The sequence below is a fragment of the Dunckerocampus dactyliophorus genome, chromosome 7 (genome assembly GCF_027744805.1).
Source record: "Dunckerocampus dactyliophorus isolate RoL2022-P2 chromosome 7, RoL_Ddac_1.1, whole genome shotgun sequence".
Classification (NCBI taxonomy): domain Eukaryota; kingdom Metazoa; phylum Chordata; class Actinopteri; order Syngnathiformes; family Syngnathidae; genus Dunckerocampus; species Dunckerocampus dactyliophorus.
Window position 1 is genome coordinate 10478731 of NC_072825.1, and position 10962 is coordinate 10489692.

At 40.8% G+C, this 10962-nt stretch overlaps 1 protein-coding gene across 2 annotated transcripts; it reads left to right on the forward strand.

Moving 5' to 3' along the window:
* The first annotated feature begins 1580 nt into the window (after positions 1-1580).
* On the forward strand, positions 1581-9516 carry cep76 (centrosomal protein 76). Of its 2 annotated transcripts, XM_054781884.1 has the most exons (14): positions 1581-1857; positions 2349-2504; positions 2630-2699; positions 2780-2872; positions 2939-3004; positions 3111-3296; positions 4671-4768; positions 4956-5084; positions 5193-5381; positions 7082-7248; positions 7641-7800; positions 7991-8164; positions 8385-8602; positions 9217-9516. In XM_054781884.1, the coding sequence occupies exons 1-14, from the start codon at positions 1795-1797 to the stop codon at positions 9353-9355; spliced, it is 1908 nt and encodes a 635-aa protein (XP_054637859.1). In that variant the 5' UTR covers positions 1581-1794; the 3' UTR covers positions 9356-9516. The 2 variants fall into 2 exon arrangements, with proteins under 2 accessions (XP_054637859.1, XP_054637858.1); XM_054781883.1 differs by having other exon boundaries at positions 1583-1857; positions 2780-3004.
* Positions 9517-10962: the final 1446 nt, after the last annotated feature.

Genomic DNA, 10962 nt, shown 5'->3' on the forward strand with positions numbered 1-10962 from the left:
TTTAGGACAACTCACTAGCAGTGTATATTACAATGCTAGTTTTGAACAATAGCAAGCAAGGGGGGCAAGGTGATTTTTTTTTTTCATGGGGCTCCGAATTCCTGGCGGCGCCTCTGGTCCTACAGTGGTTGTAGTTACCGCAGTTACCCACTAGATGGCAAGAAAGACAGGTTTCGCGGCGAGCTGGAGTTGACTCTGCTGACGGAGAACCTCTCTTCTCTCTCCTGTACAGGAGGTGAACAAATGTATTGCAAGTGATGTGAAAGGAGTAGGATTAAATAAGCTTGGCTTCTTCCAACTCCTTTTTGGACACGTGACTTGTGCTGTGTGAAGTATTATAGTGTAACTTGTATGTAAATTAATAAAACCATTACAATTACCTGTAAAACCTCCATTTACATAAATAATAACTTTGCTTCTATAATGTCACATTTTGTTTGTTCTCCTTTAGTTATGTTTTCGCTCTTCTTTTGTGACGGCAGATGTCGTTCTGTAATGACGTCAGAGTAAACATGAGCACACGTGACACAACCAGGAAGTGTGAGGAAAACTAGACCAAGGACTCTAAGTTAAATCATGATGTCCGAATCTGCAACCACTTCCGTATTATGCCCTGCGCGGGTTTGGCCGCCATGATGGTGAGCAGGATCCAAAAACGTTACATTGTAAACATGTTCTCGGCACACCGCTCAGCCATTAATTGCTCTCGTAGACCGACCAAAACACCAGATTCGTCATTATTCAAGTTCCCCAAAAACAAAGACAGGAGTGTGTAATAAAAATGGTGTAGATTTATAACACTGGTTGGTGTAATAATATATAATAACAATAATGCATCCATCCATTCATTTGCTATGCCGCTTATCCTCATTAGGGTCGCGGGTATGCTGGAGCCTGTTCCACCTGCCTTTGGGCGAGAGGCGGGGTACACCCTGGACTGGTCGCCAGCCAATCACAGTAATAATAACAATAATACTACTACTACTACTACTACTACTACTACTACTACTACTACTAATAATAATAATAATAATAATAATAATTGTGTGGTACTCTCACACAAGCTAATTTTTTTCTCTGTGTGATTAGGTGAATTCATGACAAGTCAGTGATGATGATGATTTAGATTATAGTCTATCAAATGTATTATCAATGCCGTTACTGAAATAAATGTTGCAATGTGTAAGTACCTTCAGTTAGATAGCCATATAATATAAGCACTTTTAAATCAAATGTCTATTGTTCCTTATGGATGTGAAAAAAATAACTAGATTTCCTTTTAATCAACTGACTGGAATGGGACTTTCTTCGCCGTAGCGTACTACACTGTGTTCCATTCAGTTGCGGTAGATTTGCACATCCTATTTAACTCTATAGTCCCTGTAATAGACGCCAAAGGGGTCTTTCATTACCTTACGTCGCAGATCATGACGAAACGAGTACCCTACTCACAGTCCTGCGTAAATTACCTCACTAGTTCCATACAGAAAAATGATTATACAACTTTTTTTCAACCAAGAGACTATTTATTAACTTTGTCTCTGATTTTCTGTTGATTTTTAAACTGATTTGTTGTTAAAACATTTCATTAACGTTCTGCCAAAGTTAGGCATATTCAAAGACACTTTCCCGCTGGCTTTTCCGCTGCCGACAGTTTGAATAGTAAGTTTGCCTCGGGTTTGTGTTGTTTCGATAGACCCCACTTTCACTTTGCTCCGATTGGAAATATAGCCTTTAAATTTAGAGTGGGCTGCCATTAACGTGCTGACAGCTTCGGCAAGCCCAGCTACCGTCATGTCTCTTCGTCCAGAGAAGGCCTCTGAGCTGAAGCAAATCATTCACAACCATCTGATCAAGGTAACATCTGACTGTTATAACTGTAATAGTTAAGATCCTCCCATTGAGCAATGCACTGTTATTGTTAATATTTAATTTAAGCAACTAGTTATTTTGCCCAAGCTGCTGCAGTAAGTATGTCTTGTGTTCAAATGCCTTAAACATCATGCATACCTTTCACGCAAACTTGTTGCTCTGACTTTCCAAATAATCTCCATTGCAGAGTGTAGAAGGTACTTTACTAGAAGCGACAGATGGATTTGTAGTTGTGGGTTTGATCCTCCTCTGTTGAGCAAAATAACCTGCAGTTGCTCATGCAGATCATCTTGTCTCATTTATCCCCACTTGAGAGCTAGCTATCACTTTGAATGGCAAGGTACAGTACGTTCCCTTTACAAATAAAGGTGCACTTACGGAGGACCTTCAACGGCAGGCGATGATAGTAAAGCCCAATTAGTAGTGATGCCGTTTTTGTGTACTGGCAGTGTTATCTTTTTCCTATCTACTGTTAGATGGATATTCATGGAAAAATCCGAGAGGTGCTGTCTGAGACCATGAGGGAGGATCAAGGTCCAGCACATCGAGTCCTGTCCGAGGCAGACTTCCTCCACGCACTGCAGCGCAGAGGCATCATTGATGACGTGATGAAGGACATACGCTCCTCTCAGGTTGCCTGCACTTAACAGTCACTCTTACTGTGTTATTTTGATAATGAATCTGGTCATTTTATTCACTTCTGATTGTTGGACAATGCTGTGATCTTACCTTTTTGTTTTTTCATGTTCATTCATAGGTGCAACACACACACGGAGAAGCAGGATCTCCTCCAAAAACTGACAAAAACAACATCCAGCTGACAAAAAGTAAGAACTTTTGCAAACAAATCAATAAAAAGCTGCTTGTAACCTTTTTTATGTACTGTAACTGTTTCCTGTTCTTGCAGCCAATATTGACCTGTCCAGACGTTACTTGTATCTGCAAGTGCTTGGTGGTAAAGCCTTCTTGGAGCACCTCCAGGAGCCAGAGCTTTTACCTGGTCAGGTGTGCTCCACGTTCACGTTATTCCTGCACTTCAAAAATCAAAGGTTTCACTCTAAACCAGTGCCCTGTGCTTGTGAACCTGACCTGCAAGAGAGCTTCCTCTTCCATATCCACACAGATGGCACAGGTACATGGACATGTGCACGGTTATGTCACATGATTTGTTATAGAAATCACTTGAAGTCGTACAGTGAGTGCATAAAAATGCTCTAAAATGACTTTGGGTTGTGCAGGAGAAAGCAGTAAGATGGCAGATGCAACCACAATGCTGTCCATTTGCGACCCAATTCACTTGGTGCTGATCAAGACGGACACATCCAGCGAGACCACACTGGTCTCTTCATACTTCCTGGACTGGAGGACAGTCCTCAGCTCACCCAGTGGGAAGACCACCTTGGCTGTAGAACTGATGGGAGTGGGTGAGAATTATTTTTGTGTGCTCTGTAGATAACATGGAAAATTTAAATTTACACTGCCCAGTTACCGTGCGACAGTAGTCGGCAAGCAGAGAAGCATTTCTCACATTGGTTCATTTTGTCTTCTTATTGTATGTACAGTCATCCCTCGTTTATCACGGTTAACTGGTTCCAGAGAAGGTTTCCTAACTTATAAATGGGATATTTTCGTAGTTGGAGCATAGAAAACCTTCTAAATACGGTGTTTAACATGATTAGAGCGCTCTTGACATGAACTAACACCCCTATAGTCACCTTTACACTGGTATTACCCAATACAGTCGACAAAATAAGCCATTTAATTAATAAATAAGTGTCATACACGCGTGTGTTGCTATAAATGTGTTCCCTCGGGGAGCTGAGTGGCGGGCGGACAGGAAGTGATGTCGTTCTGAGTTGCGTTTTAGCTTGGCGTGAGTTACTGCAGCTACAGTAGCCCGTGTTTTTATGAGGGATTATTGTGCCTGCAATAAAAGCCTGTTGTTCCGGCGATAAAGTCTGGCGTTTACATTACAGTAACATTACTGACACCTAGTGGCCAGTGTAGAATACTACATATCTTCCTCAGCGTCTTTGAATGCGTCTTCTGAATGTCTCATACATGTTTTAGTTCATTTAGCCATTTTTATGCGTGAAAATGCTTAAGTTAGGCAAAAAATATGTAAACTTTGCTTAAGTATGCATATTTTTGACTTATAATAGGCCCTATTCAACCACTCAACAGCACAAGTTATTAATTCCTGTATTTTTTTTTTAAACGTGAGACTGAAGCCACAAAATTTGAACTGCAAAGTGCAGAGGAAAGACTGTAATTGGTTCCAGACCTGACAGTGATAAGTGAATTTCATATATAAAGTATGATTTCTAATTTATAAGTGGAATATTTTCATAGCCAGGGCATAGAAAACCTGTTTACGACCTTCTAAGTACAGTTTTTAACATGATCCGCCTTTTTCTGGCGTCATGGTGTCTCCAACACCCTGCACACACGGATAAAAACCCAACTCTCGTTCAAAGTTATCGCATGCTGTGTGTGAAAATGTTTCTGCATATTGGTAGTACTTCCTGTCTTTGACGAACTATTGTCATTCGCACCTGCTGGAATAGCTAAGGGAATCGTTTGGGAAATTGACAAACGACTCTAAGAACTGAAAACACTGGAGGCCAGTTTTCATTCCCCAGCCTTAGTTAACTCGTTTGAGGGGTGCAAAATATCAGAAACAGCCGTCTGTGTGATGCTGTGTAGTCCTGCACCACTGCAAAATGCAATGTTAACAACAACAATATTAAAGTAGTTTAAAATGAAGTCATCTCAGAACGTTTTTGTTGTGTCATCAGGAAGTGAGTGCAAGTTGCCGGCTGGTGTTTTAACGGTCAATCTAGAGCTGTATCCTCCTCTCACTGTGACACTGAGTCCTGACATCATTAGCACACAGGTAAGGACGTCAACATTGCTTTAAATACTTTCTTTTTCTTATAAAGTTGTTTCATTTCTGGTTCATTATTATTATTCCTGAATAATAATAATATATTGATATATATTATTATTATTGAATAATACTGCTGATTAAAGAATTGTTGTGAGCTTGCCTAAGCACATTGCATTTTCTCTTTGTTATTCAGCAATCACTAGAAAGGCAGAGGACAGCAGAGAAGGAAAGGGCATTTCTGGTTTATGCCAAACAGTGGTGGAGGGAGTTTCTTGAAATCCGGTCATCAAACGAGTCCAAAATGGTCAAAATATTTGCACAGGTTTGGTCATGTTTGCACTTTGAGGGGAAAAAAGGGTATTTTGGTAACACCCATGGGGGGAATCATTTACAGTATCACTTATCTTATATGTTTCTGTCAAATCTGCAGGATGAGAATGGCATCAACAGACCGGTGTGTTCTTACGTTCGTGTCCTCCGTGCCGGCCGACTGCTGGAGAGCCCTCGGCAGGCAGCCCGCTTCGTCAGCCTCCTGGCACATGAAAAGGCCCCAGTAGTGGGAGGAGGAGGCAAGCATGAGCAGTGGTGCACCTTATTGGCATTCCTGTGTAGAGGGAAGGTAATATACGTCGTTGATATTTACTGTGTCGATCGAAATTAGTCGTAGTGAAATGAGTGACAAATCTAAGGCACAGCATTTGTTTTACACAGTCTGATGAAATCCAGCCTTATAAACAAATATTCATTCACAAAGACAATGATACTTAGTTTTGATTGACGGCTCAATATGGTACTATTGTTTTTGTGAAACAAATTATTTTAAGTGGAGACCTGCTGTATGTTCATGGTGTGAGATACTCATAGTAATTGTTCAGAACACGTCTGTTTAGTTGGTTGAACATAACCACATGGCAAAAACAGCACTGCAGTTAGCACTCGTAGCAGTCAAACAATCTAGACTTAAGGTGTCAAAGCGCGCTTCAGCACATGACAGATCGCTTTGTGCGAGCATGTTAACAAAGTTATATTGAGCAGTGACTGGTAAAACGAACGTAAAATTTATGCACAGGATAAAAATGACGACAGTAGATGCCCGCGTTTTGTGGGGTCACCACCAGCGAATGGCAAAAATCCGTGAGTAATTAAGACGCCCATAAAAATGCCAATTTTTGACACACTGTTCGCTCCCCTGACCGTTTCAACATTTGAAATAGGAGTGACTTTTCCAGATTCAGCTCCAGAACACCCTCCCGTCTCTCTTCAATATGCCTCACACACTTATTAAGCACATTTTAAAGTGTAGAATGTATGGGTACTCGCCATCAATGAATGATCATTTAAGCTGGATAAACAACTATTGTATGTTCAAGTACCGCTGAACACATCTTAACACTTAATGAAAAAAGGCTTTTGTGGGCTAAATAAAGGCTTAATTGTGGGCTTTTTTTTTTTAAACTAGTATTACATATATGCTGTAGCTTTTACCTGTATTATCACATAATTATAAATCATTACCGACTTAGGGTGATGTGTTTTGTGCGAGAAAAACTGGCAATTTTCGAAGAATAAATAAGTAAAATTCTGCAAATTTGTCCGTGAATGCCAAATTGCGAATGTGCGGGGATCCACTGTATAACAAGTTATGTTTTCTTTATTTGCATTTATATTTTGTCCGTCACAGCAGATGATATCATTTCTGAGAACAGTTTGTGGAATTATGTAACAAATGCCGTTTGTTGTGGCCAGATTCACAGACCACCACAAGATAAATGTTCCCTGCTGTTCCTCCGTTAGCGTCTAGCAAGACAGACAGCACAGCCCTTGCAAAGTGGTGCTTGTCAGCCATGATTTATGAGTTTCATTCTAAGGAAAATTAATTTTGCTTCATTGTCACCGACATGCTGTCATCTATATTAGCACCACTGGGAAACATCTATCATTCGATTGTCCTTAACTTGGGTCAGCACACTGAAGCAGCCACATTAAGTCGCATCTCTTTACTGCATAACTTGCACCAGTGTAGAAACAACTGCTTTATGTCATTATCATAAACACATTGAAATTGAGCTGGTGGACATTTTAGCGTCAGAAAAATATAAGAGTGGACAACAAATTCCTGAATTAAATAATGTCATAGTCCGTTCCTTAGATATTTCAGCCTAAATTACAGTTCAACGATGAATTACTATTGCATGTTTGAAAGTACGATATGCGCAATATTCCACAAAAAGTAGTCTATAATGATTACAAGATTACTCACTATACTAACCTAGTATTAGTTATTACCGCATTTTAATCTATTCTCTCTTTTGTCCACAGGGGGACTGTGAGGACCACTCGACCCTGTTGTGCAGCCTCCTGCTGGGTTTTGGCCTTGACGCATACGTGTGTGTGGGCACCAAAGCAAAGGGGACACCACACACTTGGGTTCTCACCCGAGGTACTGATGGGAGTATAACTTTCTGGGAGAGCCTGACTGCACGCAGGTTTGTTTGTTTGTTTTTGTTCGTATACTTGCTAACTCATAACGCTGCTTTAAATTCCTGCTTCTTTTGACAGTGTTGCGCAGTGATGGTGCACTAAGAAGTGCATGTGCGTGGAGATTGCATAGCGGTGCTTTTGTTTTTAAACAAACATCGATTCCTTGTTAGAATACAGTGTGTTTGCAGCACTAAATTCAGAGGGTAGCCCTTGGAAAAGGCCAATAAATCTGCACGTTTATCTCGATCCATACATGCTCCTCCAGGCATGTTTGTGTATTTCAACAAATCCAACCCATAATCAAGCACTGATTATTGGTGACGTTTTAAGCTGTGCAGTCTGTTAGTATGTCCATACTCCTAAATGAGCATGTGCGTCACTCCAATTGTATGGGCAGATACCTTCATCAGACCACAGACCCAGACGCCCCACCCCTGGCCTCCCAACCTAAACCTTCGTACCCATATCGTACTGTGGGCTGTGTCTTCAACCACCAAAGCTTTCTGGCAAACTGTCAGCCCTCTGACTCTGTGGAGCTCTGCGTCTTTGACCTCCAGGTAGGCACGTGAATCTAAATGATTTCAGGAATACGTTCAAAATATGGGACATCCTCTTCCCTTGTAAGAATCTTCTGTCCCAACAAACTACACTTCACTAAAGTTTCAAGCCCTTCAGATGCCACACTTACATAGTACTTTTGCTATTTGAGTATTCTTGGATTCAAACACCTTATATTTTCCTCTTTAGAACCTATCGCGGTGGAAAGCAATGAGTGAAGAGGCTCTGAAGTCTGTCTGTGATTCTGGCGCCATCAGCTCCCTGCCACCTCTGCCTCCACTCAGGTCCTCATCTCTTGTTGCTTCTACCGCCAGCAATCAGCTGGAGCTGGAGATGAGGCACTTGATCTCCGAGCACAGGAAGGTACAGCATTGTGTTGCAGTGGACACTACAGTGCACTTGATATTCGGGAGTTTATAAACTGCATACTGTATGTATTTATTTTAAAACTCCCCTTCCAATGCTAGGAAATATGACTTATAGTATGTTTATATCATAAAGTTGAATTCTACCCTCAAATTTTTCAATCACAGTTGAACTGTCGATGTGTCTAATTTGGTATTGCATCATTTTTGTCTTCCAGGACTTGAGCTTTACAACAGTCTGGGACGACAACCTGTGCTACCTGTTGTCCTCAGCCTTATCAGCCTATGAGATGGAGCGCTGCAATGGGCTCTCGTGTGGAAATGAAGAATTCCAAGACGCAGTAAGGCGAGCGGTGCCGGACGGGCATACTTTTAAAGGCTTTCCCATCCACTTTCTGCACCGCAATGCCCGTAGAGCCTTTGCCACCTGCCTCAAGTAAGCTGAACGAACAAGTATTATTTTGCATGGCCAGCATATATTCTTATTCTAATATATAATATATTTAATATATTCAAACAAAGTCCTAGAGAACTGTTAGTTTGCAAAACTCCAGGCTAATGGCCGTAAACTATTACCACAGTACTCGTCCTGTTGTAGGTACTAAAAGATAAATAACAAACACACTGTCCTTTTTTTTTAAATTTTGGTATTAACAGTAGTTCAGCAAAGGCTGTAATGCTAAAACAATATCTACCCTTAACAACGTGTCTAATAAGATCACTGATAGAAGAATATAAAATAAATGTTTATATACTTGCACACTTTAATACACCACCAGTAATACAAATTACAAGAACTGTATATTCTCTTTTAATTGACTCTGTCAGAAGGTATTAACAATGTGTTATTGTAGTTCGCTGTCATGTAGATTTGCACGACATCGTTTTGAAAGGTGTTTCTAAGATTTTGGTCACCTTATTCAGCTGCATGTGAGGGGCAAACAAAATATTACAAACACCAGTTTATTCTTATCTTGGTGAATGTACTATAAACTGTAGTATTCCATTAAGGTATTCACATTTGCTTCTGTGTCTGATGGTATTGTGCAGGTCCCCGTTCTGTGAGGAGATAGTGTGTTGCCGTGGTGACCATGTGAGGCTGGCTGTTCGTGTTAGAATATTTATTTATCCAGAGAATGTATGTGCCGTGTGGTTCATGTTCGCTTGTAAGTATCGCTCTGTTCTCTGACCTCAAGTGGATCTGTGCTGTGCCCACTTATTTTTTTTTTTTTAAGAAAATATTTACAATATTATGAAAGAAAAAGTCACCGTTACAGTAATGACTTTGTTCCAATCCAGGTAGGTTTTTGTAAACTTGTTTATATTGCAGTGGAATAAACTCATTAGTAAACAGGACAGTATTTATATCTGTTGTTGTAAAATAAATAAAGATTTATTTACTTTTTAGTGTCAGGAGATCATTAAAATGTAATCATTGTTCTGTTTTAAAATGACATGTGGAAATGATGTGTGCAGTATTTAGGCCTTCCGTCTTCCCAAACTAGAAGATGATGATGCTCTGATGATGAAGCAGAATCAGATGAGGCAAACCAGTTGAACAAAGAGAACTTTATTACAACCAGCAAGCATCATAAACAGGTCGGCCGCCCTGCGGGAAGGCTAGGTCAGATCAGAATCACTTCCAATGAGAATTCGGTAAGCAGTCAGAATTATAGGGTTTGCAAACCATTACGTCAACCTGTTGTCTTGGGGGTTGGCTCTTTCCTTACATGGTCAAGACACATGTTGCTTTGACATTGACTAACGACTGTCACATCTATGAAATCATGGTGCCAACCAGCCTACCGTCTTTGAGACTTTGGGCCTCTTCCCAAACATTGCCTGCATCTGGAAAAAGGTGCACGGGTCTCACTAAGATCCTATGGGAGGTCTGGTTTGACCCACTCCCAGTGACCATTCTATATGTGTGTATGTGATGTTTTATTACCCTTGATTTACTCTTCTGTCTAAACAGTCCAAACTGATATACAGTACTATTGTTTACTATTCAGCTGCTGGTCGAACTCTCCTCACCAGAGCCTCACCTCCCAGGAACACATGTGGAGACATACTGTATAAGATATGGCATTTTACATATTACTGTATCAGATACTACAGAAAAACATGGCTGATGATGATCTGTCATCGATTTAATAATTAGTAAATAGTGGACGGCGAAGACGGAGCTTTTCGTTTGTTGCCGACAGATGCCAGGGGAGTTTACTGCTACTGTTTTGCTCTCTAAAACGGCTACGACGCTCCCGCCAATGGTGGCGATTTGGGACAAGACCCGATCGGACCTCTAGCTGGCGGTACAACTTTCACAAGCATGTCGTTATTGTGGAAGAATGGCGTGGGATTGCTCGCATGGAAAGAAGATTATTATTGCGCTTGACTGGGGTCCTTCGCCTGCACTGCTTCCCTGTTATAGATGCCTGCCTTGTGCTGCATAGCTACTGTCGTGGAGGCAATTAAACACGGACAATTTGCCAAACAATTATTTCAGCAATGATAGCGTCACAGCCGATGGAGTTTTTCGTGACCGATAAAATAAACTACACTTAACAGCATTGTAGTGACAATCATTTGCTACATTTTAATAAGGAACTTGTTTCATCCAGGTTCACTTTTATATTGAATGCATTTTGCTGACAAACGTGAAATAAACTACTCAAAAGTAGCGCTACTTCAGTAGCAGTCCACATGTGTCTCCTGCAAATCGCCAAGTTTGTTGTTGCGCTTCCACGGAAGTGACGTCATTTACGTTTCTGATTGGCTGAAATTGCCTTAACAGTC